Here is a 19,624-nt window from a genome sequence, read left to right as displayed (position 1 = left end):
TTATTATATATAAAACTTAAATTTTTATATCATATTTATAAAATTATTGTGTATAAAAATTTTGAAAATAATTTTGAAATTATAGTTTTAAATCTAAATAAAAATTAGTTTAAATAAACTAATATAAATATACGTGATATTTATTAAACTAAAAAAATTTTTTTTAATGGGATAAATAACTAAATAAATTATGAATAGTTTTTACTAAATACTAATATTTTTATATAATTTATATTTTTTTTAAATAAAAGTTTATATACAGTATATATATACATTAATAAAAATTTTTAAATATTTAGTATTCAAAAAAAAACAAAAACAAAAATTGTTATTCAAATTTAATAAATATATTATTTAAAAAAAATCCAAAAAATAGTTTTTTTTATTTAGTATATATATATAAATTAAATTTATTATTATTTTAGTTATTTAATTTTTTTTCAGCTAAAACATTAATTTTAATAGTATTTATTTTTAAATATACAGTTTTGAATTACTGAATTAAATGAATTACTATTTATCAAGCATAATAATTATTATTATTATTATAATTACCATAAATTACCATCATCAATTTGTCTACTGTGATGGTGATGAATTGGTTGATATCTTACAATCATTTCAAGATAATCATGGTTTAGCTGATCCATTGAAAACTTATCCATGTATTCAACGAGCATTTGAAAATGCAAAACCATGTATTGAAAACAAAATCGATGGCAAACCAGATAAAACTGATCAATCATTTAAATGTTGTTTATATAGGATTACTGATAAATGTTTAGATAAAGAAATAAAGGTAAAAAATAAAATGTTTTTTTTATTCATAAAAATATTTATATTATTTTTTTACAATTAGTTAATTAAATTTATAATTTATATATATATATATATAATTATATAAATCATTAAAATTAAAATTATATATTCAGATAGAATAATATAATTATATTATATTTTATGTTATTATCTATTATATTATTATTAATAATAATAATTATAATAATAATATGATTATTATCTATTATATTATTATTATTAAATCATAATAACAAATATGATTAATTTATATGTTTATTATAGATATTTTTGTATATATATATATAATAATTAAAAAAAAATAATCTAAAATAATCTAGTATAATTTAGTATTTGTTAGAGTATTTTTTAAAAAATAAAATAAAATACCCTTAAAAAAATTTTCTATTTGTATTTATCTATTTGATAATTTTTGGTTTATTTTTTCATATTATTGTATTTTCTAAATAATTGTTTTAATTAATTTAATTAATTTTAATTATAATTAAGGCTGAATGTACTGGATTGGAGGATAGACTTATAATATTACCATTGATAAAACAATTGATAGATAACATTGATAATGCCCAGTGTATTAATTATCCGAAATTAGATGATAATGAAAAATGTAAGGGTAATAAAGTCAATTAAATTCAAATGAAACTTCAGTATAGTTACACATTTTAAAAAATTAAAAAAATTACTAAACTTATAAATAAAATAAAAAAAACAATAAGAAAAAATCTTTATATATAACAATAATTAAAAATTATTTATATATTTAAATGTTTTTTTCAAAAAAAAAAAAATAGATAACATTTATAGTTATTTAATTGTATTTTTATAAAAAAAACTTAATTTTATTAGAAAACAAATTTTATATTCATTTGATGTTTAATATTTTTTTTAGCATAAACGTATTGTATTTTATTATTTTAATAATTTAATTTATTATAAAATATTATAATTTTCTACACAAAAATATTAATTATATGTTTTTATTATATCTGTTAAATAACTATTATATTATATAATATACTGTATTATTTAAATAAAATAAAAATTTTTTGATCAATGAAATTGTATATTTTTTAAAATGTGAAATAAATTTATATAAAATTATTATTAATATTATAACATTGTTATATTAAAAATAAATACTAATTATTATTAGTATATAAAAAAAATTTAATATTTTTATTTACATTAATTAGTAGTTACTTAATAATAAATTATATTATTATAAAATATTATTATTTTTTTTAATTATAATTAATAATATATTTCATATTCTGTTTTAAATTATATAAAATTAAATTATAAAAATTAAATTATTTTACTATAAAGTTAAGCAAAAAGTAAATTTTATTAACATTTTTGTAAATTATTACATATTTTTATAATAATAATAATTTTCAATGTATTTGTCTATAAAAACTGAAAAAATAGTATTTTATATTAAATTTATTTATTTATTCATTAAAAAAAATATTATATAAATATATTTACAGTATTTTACTTTAAAAAAAATATGTATAAATATTTATAATTAAAAAACAAATTAAATTAATATTAAAAACACAAAAAAACTAAATTAATTTTTAAATCAAACAAACAAAAAGTAAATAATAATTATTATATTAATTAATTAATTTTTTTAAAGTAAAATAATAATAATAGAAATGAAAACTAAATTTTCTTTTTTTCTTTTTTGAACATTTGATGAGTGAATTAACAAACAGTCACTCATCGGCCGCACACCCGACTGGCTGACTGACCGACCGGACGATTATTGCTTAGATACGTCCGACAGTTTGGACAGCCGTTCATTGATTGGCAGATCAATGTAGACATCATTTTTCGGGCTATTCTTGTCTCTCAATTGTAGCTTAATTTTGCGCTCCAATACTAGCGAAGTGGCCGGTTGTTCGGCACCAGCGCCCGGTGCTGTCGGGTCTTGTTGTTGTTGGCCAGCACCGCCATCACCGACACCACCGCCGACAGCCATATCTGGATTTGCTGGCGGCGGCGATTGGTTTAGTTGGCTGTCCAACGACTTGTCCACCCAATCCTCGTCGACACTGATATGCAGATTAACTCCCGGTTGGATCAGCTGTGACTCGTGAGCGAAAGCAATCTTATTGATGATACGTCTGTCCATTTCGTGTTTGATACTACGGGCCCCGTAATGGCAATTGTATTCGTCGGCAATCATACCGACCACACGCTTATCCCATGTGAGTTCAATTTGGTGTCGGGTCTGGGCTTTCAGAGCCCAGGCCTGCAGCTCACGAGTGACCAGTTCGGTGAGTTCCGATCGCGAAAACGACAAAAAATAGACCATTTCGTTGATTCGGCCCAAAAACTCGTCCCGTTTGAAGTGTTTCTTCAGTATCGGCCGAATGACTTGTTCTTTGAAATCTTTGGATATCTGAACGTCGTCGACATCGGTGTCGGACAAGTCGTCCAATTGGTCGCTACCTTCCCGGCGGGCTTTGGCAACGTTGTCGCCAACTTTGCGTAACTGTTGACCGTAGGCACCGATTACATCGCTGGCCAAATTGCTGGTCATTATGAAGATGGCATCTTTGCATTCGATGGTATGGCCTTTGCCGTCGGTCATACGGCCCTTAGATAAACAAATACAAATGTTAGGGAAGGGACAGGTAGCTTACAGTACGGTAGGGATAGAGTTAGTGAGTAAAAGAAAGAGAGAGACAGAGAGACAGAGAGACAGAGAGACAGAGAGACAGAGAGACAGAGAGACAGAGAGACAGAGAGACAGAGAGACAGAGAGACAGAGAGACAGAGAGACAGAGAGACAGAGAGACAGAGAGACAGAGAGACAGAGAGACAGAGAGACAGAGAGACAGAGAGACAGAGAGACAGAGAGACAGAGAGAGACAGAGAGAGAGAGAGAGAGAGAGAGAGAGAGAGAGAGAGAGAGAGAGAGAGAGACAGAGAGAGAGAGACAGAGAGAGAGAGAGAGACAGAGAGAGAGAGAGAGAGAGAGACTGAGAGAGAGACAGAGAGAGAGACAGAGAGAGAGACAGAGAGAGAGACAGAGAGAGAGACAGAGAGAGAGAGACAGAGAGAGAGACAGAGAGAGAGAGACAGAGAGAGAGACAGAGAGAGAGACAGAGAGAGAGACAGAGAGAGAGAGAGACAGAGACAGAGAGAGACAGAGAGACAGAGAGACAGAGAGACAGAGACAGAGAGAGAGAGACAGAGAGAGAGAGAGAGAGAGACAGAGAGAGAGAGAGAGAGAGAGAGAGAGAGAGACAGAGAGAGAGAGAGAGAGAGAGAGAGAGAGAGAGAGAGAGAGAGAGACAGAGAGAGACAGAGAGAGAGACAGAGAGAGAGACAGAGAGAGAGAGACAGAGAGAGAGAGAGAGAGAGAGACAGAGAGAGAGAGACAGAGAGAGAGACAGAGAGAGAGACAGAGAGAGAGACAGAGAGAGAGACAGAGAGTGAGACAGAGAGAGAGAGACAGAGAGACAGAGACAGAGAGAGACAGAGAGAGACAGAGAGAAACAGAGAGAAACAGAGAGATAAACAGAGAGATAGACAGAGAGATAGACAGAGAGATAGACAGAGAGATGGACAGAGAGATAGACAGAGAGATGGTATACCTCATCGAACAGTTGCAATAGTATGGTTAGGACATCGTTGTGGGCCTTCTCTACCTCATCGAACAGTACGACAGCATTGGGACACTCTTTCAGGGCTTTGGTCAACTGTCCGCCGTCGTCGTGACCGATATAGCCGGGCGGTGCACCGATAAATTTGGCCACTTCGTGCTTCTCCTGATATTCGGTCATATCTAGTCGTATGAAACCTTTTTTCTCCGATTTTCCCGAATGCAAATAGCGGGCCACTTGTTTGGCCAGTTCGGTTTTGCCGATACCCGACGAACCGAGAAACAGGAATACGAGCGGATGTTCGTCATCGTACCAGCCGTTCTCTTTGCGTCGTATGGCCGCCGCTACCGTAGTAATGGCCGACTGTTGGCCAACAATAACCTCTTTGATACGATCTTCGAGCGGAAATTTCAATCGTTCCTCGAGTTGTCGCTGTTTCTGGACGTCCGTAAAGTTGGTCTCGTAATCGGCTAACAGCCGACGCATACGTTGATTGTCTTGTTTACAGTAGTCGATAGGTTTGTGTCCGATTTCGTTGTCCATCAGCGGATTGGCCGAGCGTTTGATCAACAGCTGGACGGTCGGCATCGAGTTGGCCAATACGGCATAGTGTAGGGCAGTTGTACCGCGAAACGACACCCGTGTGGACAAAAAATCCGAAAATTCCGATTCGCGTGACATCGCTATACGCATAAAGTCGAGTCCGTACTGATAGGTTAGCTTCTGGCCGCCACTGGCCGGTGAGTAGTCGTCGGTGTCGTCGATATCGGCTCCGGCGTCCAGTAGTGCTTCGCATATGTCTGTCCAGCCGTTAATAGCGGCCAATTGTAATGGTGTCCAACCTAACTGATGGCGACAGTTGTTGATATCGGCAATGGATTTGTCGGCAATCATTTGTCTGACCAATTCGTAGTCACCGCGTTTGACTGCGTCCAACAGTTTCTGCTCTTTTGGTGTGTTCGGGCGTCGGCCACCGCCAACACCACCACCGCCGCCGCCGCGGCCACCAATACTACCGTTCCAGTCATCGATAAGTAAACAATGAACCGGACGTATAGATGATAACCATCGACGGGAGTAATGATAGCCACCTAAAGCACAGCTAACACATGCGGCCAACGATATGGCTGTCCAGGCGTTGGTCGCCGACGACGATGATATCGGTGGTCGCCGGTAACGACCAATAAAAGCGGTTCGCGATGACGACGACGACCAGTGTCTACGATGTCCAGTGGCGGCGATCAGCAGCAGTTGCCGTAGTCTACTTCGGGCGGTCAGCGCTACTGCCGCTGACGATGACGACGACGGCGACGACAGATGTCTTAAACGGCTAACGATTATCATTCGTATAGCACTTGTATTAGTCACACGGCTTGGGATCAGTTCACTGGTGACACAGACAACAGACAGACAAAACACAGTTAAGATATGTGTTGTGTTGTGAGGGAAACAACTGACTGACAGACAGACAGATAGATAGACTGACTGACAGACGGAATACGGAAGAAGTGGTAGTCTTTTCAGACAACAGAAGAATTTCGAGAATTCGAAAACAGAATTCAAACGACAGACAGAATGACGGACTGAATGACTGTTCGATTCTCGAAATATCGAAATCGAATTTTACGTAAAGAATATTCGGGAAAAAAAATTCGCGATTTTTTTTTTAATTATTAGTCAATTGTAGTGCACGCGTGCAGTCAGTTAGTCAGCGCGCGCGCGACAACACATACTGTATAGTGTATTATAAGCTGTACACTAAAACTATTACAAGTCATACTTCATAAACATAGGCCACTAATAATAATTATTTTTTTATTTTTAATATTCTGTAATGTTTTACGTAAACTGTAAACTATAGTAAAGTTAGGTAGAGTATTGTATTGTATTGTATTGTATGTGTGTGTGTGTGTGTGTGTGTGTGTGTGTGTGTGTGTGTGTGTGTGTGTGTGTGTGTGAATGTACAGTATGTATGTATATATGTATGTATTTACAGTATGTATGAATATATACAGTATGTGTATGTGTGAATGTTTGTATGTATGTATGAATGTACAGTATGTATATATACAGTATGTGTGTATGTATATGTATGTGTATGTGTATGTGTATGTGTATGTGTATGTGTATGTGTATGTGTATGTGTATGTGTATGTGTATGTGTATGTGTATGTGTATGTGTATGTGTATGTGTATGTGTATGTGTATGTGTATGTGTATGTGTATGTGTATGTGTGTGTGTATGTGTATGTGTATGTGTATGTGTATGTGTATGTGTATGTGTATGTGTATGTGTATGTGTATGTGTATGTGTATGTGTATGTGTATGTGTATGTGTATGTGTATGTGTATGTGTATGTGTATGTGTATGTGTATGTGTATGTGTATGTGTATGTGTATGTGTATGTGTATGTGAATGTATGTACAGTATGTATGTATGTACATTATGTGTGTATGTATGTATGTACAGTATTTGTGTATGTATGTATGTACAGTATGTGTGTATGTATGTATGTACAGTATGTGTGTATGTATGTATGTACAGTATGTGTGTGTATATGTATGTATGTATGTGTGTGTGTTTTTATGTGTAAAACCCTTAATAAACACTTACCTGTATAGCAATAGCTAGCTTTCGCTATAGACTTTTAGACACTAACGACTTATATACAGTACTTTACAGTAAGTATTACTGTATTATTATTATTACTATTAATATACAGTATATATACTATTAATAAAACTAAAAGTTTTAAAAACAATAAATATTTTTTTTTGTATCAGATTTCAGTTCAAATTTTTTCACCAATTGGTGTCCAATTAGTTAATTAATTATTTTTTTTTATTTAATTTTCATAAATGTTTTGTATTGTAAAATATGTGTCGTTATTGTTGTTGAATATAATTACCGGTAGTTGTACTTAAACTTTAAAATAATAATTAAATCAAAAAAAAAATTTATAATTTAAGAGTAAATCATATTTAAAAAATAAATTTTGATGTTTAATATGTAAATGAAAAATTTTGATTCAATAAGTTATATATAAAACAGAAATTTTTATTAATATATTAATTGTTATATCAATTAATATATATAAAAATTAATAAACAGATTAAATGCTATAACTATATGAATAATAATAATTATTATTATAAATTAATACATTAAAAATTTAAAACACTAAAATAACTAACAAATAAAAACTAAAAAAAATAATAATATAAAACTTTTCTATAGCTATAAATAAAAAAAAAATAAATTATAATACAAATTATAAATTACATAACTATCCAAAAAATATATATATATATACTGTATATATATAAATAATAAAAATGCAAATTACAGTAATTAATAATTTATGAACAATATATTTATTTTAAGCAAAATCATAATTACACAATTAGATACAATTAAATATATATTATATATATAAATATTAAATATATATAAATTGTATTTATATAATAATATAATAAAATAAACACATTTTTTGAGCAAATATAGGCTTGGATTGTATGATAAATTATAATTATTATTATTAGTAAATTATATTCAATATTGTTTCAACAATTAGATATTTATATTAATATATATATATATATATAAATGACAAATTTATTGGTAATTTAATGTTAAATAATTTTATAATATTTATGAAAACAACAATAATCATAAATAAATATATATATATATATTTATAATAAAATAAATATAAAAGTTTTCTAACAATTTATAGTTATTTTATATTTAAAATATTATATTTATATTGTATTTAAAAAAAACAATATTCATGTATTCATGTTTTATTTTATTGTAAATTTTTTTTTCATATTAAATAACATTTATGAAAACTAATTTATAATTAGATATATAATATTTGATTGACTATTGATATATAAATGATAATAAATATATTGTATGTGTAAATATATAGTACAGTAGATATTAAATACAAAATATATAAATTTAAAAAAAAAACAAATATAATTTTATATTTGATTAAAATTTCAAATCAAACAATTTAAATACTTATGTATGAAATTTTTTTTTTGAATAATAATAATTATTATTATTATTGTTAGAAATTTACTTATTTAAATAATTTTTAAAATACTGTAATTTTAGTACAAAAAATATTTTTTAGATAAAATATTTTTCGTTATAATTTCAAATTTCAATTATTATTATTATTATATTTATGATTTTATAATTTATACATACATTTACACACACACACACACACACACACACACACACACACACACACACTAACATACATACAAATAAAATAAACAATTTGTGACCAAATTAGTTTAGACTAGTTTTTTAATAATAATAATAATAATAATAATAGGTTTACTAAAAATAGTAATAATAATAATTAAAAAATATTATTTAACAAACAAAAATTGAAAATTTCATAAACTTAATTTCAATATTTTCATTTTTAAAAAAAAACTATATACTATATATATAATATTATTGTAATTTATGATAATTATATATATTGTTATGTTATGGCTATTGTTTTTTTTGTAAAATAATATTTTAATTGACACAAAAAAAAATATATAAAACATATTTTTTCTTCAAATAAATTTTTATAAATATTTATTAAATGATAATCATTTTGTTGATATATTTAGTTTCAATTTTTTAAATATATTTATTATAGTGTTTTGTTGTAAAATGATTTTTTTAATTGATATCTTTATATTTATAGTGTATATCTGTATAAACTTTTTTCAAATATATATATTTCATTATAAATCAATTGTATTTTATGTAAGTTTTATGACTGAAAAAATTAATAATAATAATAATAAGTATATCAATAACACGTATAATATGTATAACACGTTTACAAAAAAAAAATATTTAATATATATAAATATATACAATAATTGAACACAAAAATAAATTGATAAATGTTAGCAAACATGTTAAACAAAACAAACAAACAAAAAAATATAATTATATAAAATGTTTTTTCGTTTGTTTTGAAACAATTAAAAAATTTAAATAGTAATTATACAAAAAAAAAATAATAATAATTAAATATTAAGTTAGATATTATTTACTAGTGATTAACACACACACACATAGAAATTAAATACATAAATATATATATTTAAAAAATGATTTGAAATAAAATTAAATAATATTTTTTTGGGAGATCTAAACCAATTTATGGTTTATATATCAATATATATATTGTTTATTATTATTATTATTTTCGATATAAGAATATTCTTCAATATCCACAAAAAAAATATCAATCAATTATATACTACTAGTATTTTGAATATATATTTATATATAAATATATATAAATTATTGATTAGTTAGTGACCAACAAAATGACCGGGATATGTATGTGTATTATACTGTAGTATTATAACATCAAATAATAAACTTCAATACAAATAACAAGTTTTTAGTAATAATAATAATAATAATAATAATAATATAGTATATGTATATACAGTGAACAAAAATTATTTAAATTTTTTTTTGACACAATTTATTTAATTTATTTATTATTTTATTAAAAAAAAAGTTTGAGTTTCAAGTTTGACTAATCAATTATCCGATGTGTATGTGTGTATGTATGTGTCACACACCTACTGTTCCCTTAATTGATGGACAGTAGTGTGTGTGTGTGTGTGTGTAATGTTATGTTTAACGATGTGTGTGTGGGTGGGTGTGTTTAAGCTCTTTTGTTGATCAAGTTTTATGGGTGTCTATTGGTGTTTAGTTGACATACGATATGAGTCGTCGATTACGATCAGATGATGGATGTTGTGGTGGTGGCGGTGCTGGTGGTGATGATGGCTGACAGCTGTCTTCAACGATCATTGCCTGTAAATTGCTATCACTATCATCACTATCATCGTCATCCTCCTCCTCCTCCTCCTCTTCATCCTCATCATCATCGGTGGTATCATTGTTGTCATCGGTGGTGGTAATGGATGTTTGAGTGTTTAAAGTAGTAGTGGTAGTAGTATTGGTTGTGTCGACTCCCGACTCTTTATACTGTTGATGAAACCGATTGGTAATAATATTTTTGCACCGTTCGGTCAACTGGTCGCTCATCGATATAATCGATGCCGACTTAACGTCCAGTTGTCTGTCATCAGCGTCATTATCGTCGATAATACCGATGTTGTCGACGACTACGACGGCGGCAACATTTTTGGCATTTCTGATGGCCACCACTTTCGCCGACTGGTCACCTATAGTGCGACCGTTACTGTTGTTGTTGACCACCACTGACTGTGGAGCCGTCGGTGCAGTAGCCGCTGTGTTGTGCTCATAGCAATCGCAGTTCGGCTCATGTATTGACGGATCATTATCGCTAAACATTGGACTCATCGGACAGTATTGGGTACCACCACCTATAGGATTGTATTGTTGTTGTTGTTGATTGTTGTCATCAGATGACCAATCGTTATGTTGTTGTTGCTGGTGGTGGTGGTGGTGGCGGTGTTGGTGTTGTTTAGGATTCAGATCGTTCAGCATTAGCCGATTGGCCGGAATCAGCGAATAGAGAAACCGTTTGAACGGTTCGTGCGATTTGTTAGACGCCGTGGCCGCCGCAGCCGCTGCCGCACGGGTCAAAAAATAGCAAACTTCGCGAAACGATTGGTTGGCGTTCGGCAACAGATATTCGGTAATCTCCGAAAACGATGGCCTGGCTTTCGGATGTTTTTTAAAACAAAACTGCATTATTCGCCAACTAGTTTACCGACGGGACGGACGGACAGATAGATAGATAGAGAGGAAAGGTATCATTAGTTTTCATTTTTGGATCCAATCAACAAAAAAAACTTACAGCTTTTTCGGACACTTTTCCGGCTCCGGTAGCCGAAAACCTTTGATGACTGCATGCAATACATTATCGTTGGTCAGTCCCTGGTAGGGCTGAGCGCCCAGAGTTACAATTTCGTACAGTACAACACCGTAGGCCCAGATATCCGAATAAGTGGTAAATACGCCGTCTTTGAGGGCTTCGGGTGACATCCAACGGACCGGTTGTAGACAACAGTCACGTTTTCTTTACAAAAAAAAAATCGGTAATTATTAATACCTGAGCTAATAATAGACCATCAATTAGTATAGTACACCCCCTAACCTATAGTAGTCGTTATCGTAGATATCGCGAGTCATACCGAAATCGCCAATTTTAACCGTCAAATCTTCGGCAACCATACAGTTTCGTGCGGCCAAATCACGATGGACAAACTTATGGGCGGCCAGATAGGACATACCGTCGGCAATTTCGACGGCCATCTGAAATATCCTGGCAAATGTCGGCACTCGTGGATTAGGGTTTTCCTAACCAAAAAAAAAAAATAAATATATGATATACTAAACAATCCAAAAAAATAATGACAACAACTGATCCCATACGTCACTATCGGGTCGATTGCGGCGCAGATATGTCTTGAGATCGCCGTTAGGCATATATTCCATGAGTACGAGCACCGGGTTTTCAACTGATACAACACCAATCAGTTTGACAATATGGTGACAGTCGACAAAAGATCTTCAAAAAAAAACAAACAAAACAAACCATTAGTCCAATCGGTAAATCACTTATCAGGGGGGGGGGTGACTACCGGTTCCCGGTTAAAGGTCAGTTGTCTTACTTCATAATGTTGGCCTCTTTGAGAAAGTTGTCTCTTTGTTGGACACTCTTGTTCTGTGTGTTCAATGTCTTCACAGCACAGGGAATCAGTTTACTATTACGGCGAAGTTCGCCATAATAGACACGACCGAAGGCGCCGTCGCCTAATATGTCGAAAGTTTTCAGATCCTTGGAGCTGACCTCCCAGTCCGGATCAACTAACAAGCACAGAGAAATGGTATGTTATATTTATTTTTAGGCCGGGAACAGTTGGATCTTAACAGGTCAAGCAAATTAAGATACTAAGTACTAACCGATAAACTTTTCGTATTCAGGATTTACGGAAATTATGTCCAATTGGGAGTTGGATTTTTTCGGCGCCTTCAGATAGCATAGGGCGGCCATCAGTACGAACAGTATGAGCAGTATTGTTAGGCCGACAGTTATATAGACGACTGGTCCGGGATCTGTGTCTTTAGTAATAAATGTTGGATCAGTGGTAACACTGAAGTCTACTGTTTTTTTGTTGTGATATATAATATCAGATTTTTTTTTGATTTTATTCATCACAGATTTCACCCGGGTTTATTTTTTATTTATTTTTTATGGTTAATCATTATTATTAATTGCATTATTATTATTATTATTATCATATATGGCACGTGCAGGAGGACAACATGGGTTTTACAAAAAAATACATAAAACACGCGTTAATAATAACCGGTAAGCATAGAGACATATAGATAGATAGGAGTCAAGCATATTGATAGATACAGGGATAGGGATAGAGATAGGGATAGAGATAGGGATAGAGATAGGGATAGAGATAGGGATAGAGATAGGGATAGGGATAGAGATAGGGATAGGGATAGAGATAGGGATAGGGATAGGGATAGGGATAGGGATAGGGATAGAGATAGGGATAGAGATAGAGATAGGGATAGAGATAGAGATAGAGATAGGGATAGAGATAGAGATAGGGATAGGGATAGGGATAGAGATAGAGATAGGGATAGAGATAGGGATAGAGATAGGGATAGAGATAGGGATAGGGATAGGGATAGGGATAGGGATAGGGATAGGGATAGGGATAGAGATAGGGATAGGGATAGAGATAGGGATAGGGATAGAGATAGAGATAGGGATAGAGAGAGTGAGAGAGAGTGATAGAGAGTGAGAGAGAGTGAGAGAGAGTGAGAGAGAGTGAGAGAGAGAGAGAGAGAGAGAGAGAGAGAGAGASAGTGAGAGAGAGACAGWGAGAGAGAGACAGTGAGAGAGAGAGAGAGAGAGAGAGAGACAGTGAGACAGTGAGACAGAGAGACAGTGAGAGAGAGAGAGAGACAGTGAGAGAGAGAGAGAGACAGAGAGACAGTGAGAGAGAGACAGAGAGAGAGACAGAGAAAGAGAGACATTGAGAGAGAGAAAGAGTGAGAGTGAGAGCGGGTGAGAGATAGGAATGTTTAGTAGTAGTAGTAGTAGTAGTAGTAGTAGTCATAGTAGGACTTACCGCCGGACACATTGAAATAGTGATCATTACTCCATTTGGACCAACCGTTCAATGAATTGGTACGCAAACGAAATGAATATTCTTCGCCATAGATTAGATTAGTTATGGTAAACGATCGGCCATTTCTAAGGTATTGCCAATAATCCAGACAAAAGGTACCGTTTTCTACGTTTGTCCCCTAAATACAGTATTTGTATAACAGTTAGCTATATATATACTGTATATAACAATAGCAACAAAATACAGGTGCAAAACATACATTGTTAAACTCCAGGTACTGTATCTGATAGGATCTGATGGCAACATTTGGTTTAACCGGTTCATCCCATTTGATGGTAACGGTATTGCCGTTAACCCGATGCTCGACAGTGTTGTCAATTATGTTGTCAGCCGATGCTATTCAATTGCATAAAACAAATTAGTAATTAAAATTAATTATATTATCAACAACAACAACAAAAATTAACATATTTATCATTATTATAAAAATAATTATTATTATTATTGTCTAATAAAATACTATAATTATTGTATAATCTATAGTTAAAAATAACAATTAAATAACTTATATTACCAACAAAAAATTATTTATATATTATTTTGATAATTAATAGTAATTTTATTATTATTAATCTCTGTATAAGTAATTTACTTAAATAAATATAATTATGCAAATAAAATATTATTAAATAATTTTTAATAATAAACAATTATGTGATATTTGATTTTTTTTAACTAATTATTAAATTAGGTAATAATCAGATAATTAAATACAGTATATATAAACTAAACAAGGTTTGATATTTTTATTGATTCAAAATTTTTTTTTTATATCTATTAATATTAAATTACTTTTATAATTATAAATTTGCATTATTCTCATTTTTATATGATAAATAATATATGATATAAAATTTATATCCATAATAGAGGAAATTTGTAATTTAAGTAATCGGATAATTTTGAAATATATATACAGGAAATACTGTATATTTGAAATATATATATACTGTGTATCTATAAATTTATAGACAAAAACAAAACAAAAAATATTTTTGTTTAATAAATAAATATATAAATTTATATATAGTATTTATAGATGATATGGATTTTAATTAATGATTTATATATATATATAATTTTTTGAAAATTAATTATTTTTAAAACTTTTAAAACAGATATTTGAATGAAATTAAAAATTTGTTTAATACAGACTATATATCAGATATATATATTAATTTTAATTATGTATTATATGTAAGAAATTTAATTATTAAAATTTACTAATTATTTTATTTTGCAATAAAATTATTTTTATAAATTTAATTTTTAAAAAAAATCTGAAAAGTATAATAAATTTGTAGACACTTTTTGACGTCAATGTATTTATTAAATACAAAAATTAAATTAGAAAATAAATAAATTTTTTTAATTAATTAAACTAATATTTTTAATAGTAATTTTTTAAACTAAAATTATTATTATTATTATTATATTGATACTAAAATTAACTATACCATTGAATTATTAAATCAAAGTAATTAAATGTTTATATATATATAAAGTATTTTAATTATAAATAAATAATTAATTAAATAGCATTATCATAATATTTTATGCAACGGTATAGCATATATTGATATTATTATTATTATATAAAATAATATCAGAAATATTAATTTTATTTATATTAATTAATATAATGATTCAGTAAAATATATATATATATAATATCTATAGATATGAAATTAATATGAAAACTAAAAGTTTTCTCACATTAATTATAATAATAATATGTTATTATTTTTCATATTATTTTACTTATTAGTATCAAATAATAAGTTATAAATAAATATATATATATATATATACTGTATATATAGTCTATAATAAGCAACAATACTCTTACAAGTAATACAATTATTTTTGTAATAATAATAATATTGTTTAGTATAATTTTTTTTTTGTTACTTAATTAATTAAATTACAAACTATTTTTTAAAAATAAAATAATTTATCTAATGTACAGCAGAAAAAATATAAAATAATGAAAATCTAAACTATATCATTATAAAAATAATTAAATTAATTATAGTTTAAAAAACAAAAATTTAAAAGTATGTTTTATAAAAAAAAATTAAAGCAACATTACTGTTGACTACAACAATATAATTTGAATAAAACTCATTTAAATAATTCATCCAGTTAATGTTTTTTTTGTGCAAATAAATCATTATAAATTTTAATTATTTAATAATAATAATAATTTTGATATAATTTAATATGTTTTATGTTTATTGTAAATTATATTAAAATTATTATTATTATTAAAATAATAAAATAGGTAATCTATTAATTAAAAAAAAAAATTAAAACATATTCATAATTCAATAAAAACTAACTAAATATTATTATTTTAAAAAAAAACTTAATAAATAAAAAATTTAAAAATTAATTTAAATAAATAAATAATGTAAAAATTATTTTAAATTAATAAATAATGTAAAAATTAATTAAAATTAAAAATAAATGTTTAAATCTAAATTCAATTGGCACCCCCCTCCCACTAACCTTTAGGTTTGGACGAAATTTTTTGATGGGCCACATCCTCACAGTGGTTAGGCTGCCGATGATGATGATGATGATTATAGCAGGCCTTAACCACCACATAATAGGTTGTCATATGTCGGACGTCCATATCGTAGCCGCCGGCCAAGTGTTTGTAGCCAACCGTTTTGACGCCAACGTCCCGATAGTTTTGGCCACGAATCCGATAGATGGGCGGGTCATAGGTCGGGTAATTGGTGTTTTCGCTAGTAGTTTATCATCAATAATAATAATAATAATAATAATAATAAAATTTCGGGAAATATACTAATCGGAAAACAATTAAAAAAAAGGTATTTACGTATTGACATCATAGGTAACGCCACCCTTGCGATAGACATGCGATTGGATGCGACCTAAAAACTGGTCCATACTTTCAACTTTGTGTCCAACAAAATAGTAGATAACCTGTTGGACAGCTCGCTGGTCGTCCGACTGTAGCTGACAGATGATAGTCTCGTTCGGTGGCAATACAAGTGCCGACGCCGATCCCGACACTGATGCCGATCCATTGCAAACGGTTGTATGCATCTGTAGGTCGGTGCTATAGTCGACAATTTCGTTGACACTGATGATATAGTTGTCCACTTGTTGTTTGGTGGTGGCGGTTAGGTTGTTATCATCATCGGCGGCGGCGGCGGCGGCGGCGTCCCATCGGATATGCAATACTTGATTTTTGTTGTCGTCATCGTTGTGCTGATTGATACTGACATTAAAGTCCGGTAATTGTGACCAACTGTTGTTGTGTCGACCAGTATCCGAGTGCTCTAYATATGTGTGTGTGTGTGTGTGATTAAAATGGACAGTTAGGTTAGTGGTAAGTTTTTATGGGTATAATTTTCATTACAGAGAGAGAGAGAGAGAGAGAGAGAGAGAGAGAGAGAGAGAGAGAGAGAGAGAGAGAGAGASAGAGAGAGAGAGAGAGAGAGAGAGAGAGAGAGAGAGAGAGAGAGAGAGAGAGAGAGAGAGAGASAGAGAGAGACAGAGAGAGACAGAGAGAGACAGAGAGAGAGASAGAGAGACAGAGAGAGACAGAGAGAGAGAGAGAGAGAACCGGTAGCTTAAGTTATATCAGTATATCTAATAAAGTTAAGTGTTTTTTCATCACTTATTATAATTTAAATAGTTTTAACTCCTTGTTTTCTGAACCTATATCTCCGGTACTCTATATATATATATATATACATATATGCAAACTATTAATCTACATGTGCTCTCTCTCTCTCTCTCTCTCTCTCTCTCTCTCTCTCTCTCTGTCTCTATCTATCCTAACCCCACCCCCCCCCCCAAAAAAAACGGTAACTCTATACTCACTGGGAACAGCCTTTCCTAAGGTCCAGAAATCTTGTGTATTATAGATACATAGTTTGGGTACGGATTCAATACGTACGCCGCCTTTAATATGAACCAATTGTTGACTGAAACCCAGTCGTCTCAGTTGTTTCATATCGAAAACTACCAGTGCATAACCATAAAATGATACCCGTCCGCGGATATACTGTAAATTGGGAAACCATGTGGCTAGTGTGGTAACAGCCGGTACACGAAATATAAACAAATAGTCCCGGATTTCGGTCAACAACGGCAGGGATAGGTTGTCCAGTACGGCCCGGGTGTCCCATTCGAGTAGATATATGCGTACCCAGCCGTCCACTTGACGACATCGGCTAAGTTCACGAAACTCGGGACTGTCGACTGTATTATGTATTGTAAAGTTTTTCGTACAGTTGACCACCACTTGATTATTATTATTATGTTTTTGATTATTATTATTATTATTATTATTGTTAATAATCTTATTATTATTATTATTATCATTATTATTATTATTACTTATATGATTATCTATATATTTATAATGAAAATAAATAAATCAAACAAAATTAATAAATCAAAAAAATTTATTTTATGATTAGTTAAAATATAGTGTAAATAATTTTTATTATTTTATTTTTTTTGTTGGTTACTATAAATTATATTAATTTTTTTTTGACTTTTATATCTATATTTTTTTTGTCTAAAATATTTTTTATGCACTAATTTTAAGCAATAAATATTTTTATTTAGTATTTTTCAATTTTTTTTATTAATTATTTATGTAAATGTTTACATCAAATGTCAAATAACATTCATTAAACTCTCTCTCTSTCTSTCTCTCTCTCTCTCTCTCTCTCTCTCTCTCTCTCTCTCTCTCTCTCTCTCTCTCCCTCTCTCTCTCTCTACACACTATATACTGTAAAAAAATATATTTATGATTTACATTAGATGAATAAGTGGAAACATTTTAAATGTACAAAAAACTAAATAAATAGCAATATATATATAAACGTGTGTTTGTATTAGGCTATTATTATTATCTAATTTAGTGTATATATATATATATATAATAGGTATTAAAAGTTTACTAAATAGCTTTAATATACAGTAAAAACAACTACAACTATATTATAGTGTCCACACAATTAACTAACTAAATAAATAAATAAATTTTTAAGACAATTGTATGATACGGTATCCCTTAATTGAGTATCAATTATCAAATCATAAATATATATCAATATATATATATATTGTATATTATTGTTATCGCAATCTTGGTATTTCAATCAATCAATATATATATATATATTTACTGTATTTATTAATATATATATAATAGATATAAAGTGTAAATATAAATATAAGTTTTTTTCAGCTGAAAAATAAGTTATATATAAATAAAAGTTTCTAATATAACAATAATAACTAAATAATACATAACAACAACAAAATCAGACAAACAAACTGAGATTTTTATTACCAATTCCTGGAAATACTAGACATTTTGATTAGTTGCTACCGGTTTTTATGATTATGATTATTATTATTATTATTTTGAATTGCAATTACACAATATGGCAGTGAATAGTAATTGATATTTTATATATATCAAATATACCCCGGTGTATATATATGATATACTGTATATACCATATAATATATATATATATATAATCTAATATATAATAGATACCATAGATATAATTTACTACATAGTATATAGTATACACATACACACATACACACATACACACATACACACATACACACATACACACATACACACATACACACACATACACACACATACACACACATACACACACATACACACATACACACATACAAACATACACACATACAAACATACACACATACATACACATACACACACATACACATACATACACACATACATACATACACATACATACATACATACACATACATACACATACATACACACACATACACACACATACACACACATACACATACACACACATACACACACACATATACACACACATACACACACACATACATACATACATACAATTTGCTTAGACGGCAAACCCTTTATTATTATTTTTTCTACTCAATGGGCGGAATTGGGG

At 29.8% G+C, this 19,624-nt stretch overlaps 2 protein-coding genes across 4 annotated transcripts; both read right to left on the bottom strand.

The window, feature by feature from the left end:
- Positions 1–2,515: 2,515 nt before the first annotated feature.
- On the bottom strand, positions 2,516–6,198 carry LOC128957279 (caseinolytic peptidase B protein homolog). Its single transcript, XM_054303014.1, has 2 exons — positions 4,431–6,198; positions 2,516–3,427 (listed from the first exon to the last, which is right to left on the bottom strand). Exons 1-2 carry the CDS (start codon positions 5,781–5,783, stop codon positions 2,588–2,590), a joined length of 2,193 nt encoding a protein of 730 aa, XP_054158989.1. The 5' UTR covers positions 5,784–6,198; the 3' UTR covers positions 2,516–2,587.
- A 3,720-nt stretch (positions 6,199–9,918) lies between these two features.
- Positions 9,919–17,940, bottom strand: LOC128957225 (insulin-like peptide receptor). Of its 3 annotated transcripts, none has more exons than XM_054302957.1 (11): positions 17,502–17,940; positions 16,489–16,954; positions 16,152–16,393; positions 13,840–13,976; positions 13,581–13,758; positions 12,388–12,588; positions 12,096–12,291; positions 11,857–11,992; positions 11,579–11,781; positions 11,279–11,500; positions 9,919–11,182 (listed from the first exon to the last, which is right to left on the bottom strand). In XM_054302957.1, exons 1-11 carry the CDS (start codon positions 17,632–17,634, stop codon positions 10,198–10,200), a joined length of 3,099 nt encoding a protein of 1,032 aa, XP_054158932.1. In that variant the 5' UTR covers positions 17,635–17,940; the 3' UTR covers positions 9,919–10,197. The 3 variants fall into 3 exon arrangements, with proteins under 3 accessions (XP_054158932.1, XP_054158933.1, XP_054158934.1); XM_054302958.1 differs by having other exon boundaries at positions 12,388–12,585; XM_054302959.1 differs by having other exon boundaries at positions 12,388–12,546.
- Between the last annotated feature and the right edge of the window lie 1,684 nt (positions 17,941–19,624).

This window comes from Oppia nitens, unplaced genomic scaffold (genome assembly GCF_028296485.1).
Source record: "Oppia nitens isolate AA-2021 unplaced genomic scaffold, nextdenovo-longstitch-racon4-pilon3 scaffold39_pilon_pilon_pilon, whole genome shotgun sequence".
Taxonomy (NCBI): Eukaryota; Metazoa; Arthropoda; class Arachnida; order Sarcoptiformes; family Oppiidae; genus Oppia; species Oppia nitens.
Note: the sequence above shows the minus strand (reverse complement) of the source record. Positions and strands in the feature narration are given on the sequence as shown.

Excerpts from the sequence above, each read along its gene's own strand:
- LOC128957225 (XM_054302957.1), bottom strand. The coding sequence starts at position 17,634 with ATGAAACAACTGAGACGACTGGGTTTCAGTCAACAATTGGTTCATATT. Across the intron at positions 13,759-13,839 it reads AGTACCTGGAGTTTAACAAT|GGGACAAACGTAGAAAACGG; the intron begins GTATGTTTTGCA and ends TACTGTATTTAG. Across the intron at positions 11,782-11,856 it reads GCAATCGACCCGATAGTGAC|GAAAACCCTAATCCACGAGT; the intron begins GTATGGGATCAG and ends TTTTTTGGTTAG.
- LOC128957279 (XM_054303014.1), bottom strand. The coding sequence starts at position 5,783 with ATGATAATCGTTAGCCGTTTAAGACATCTGTCGTCGCCGTCGTCGTCA. Across the intron at positions 3,428-4,430 it reads TATTGCAACTGTTCGATGAG|GGCCGTATGACCGACGGCAA; the intron begins GTATACCATCTC and ends TGTTTATCTAAG.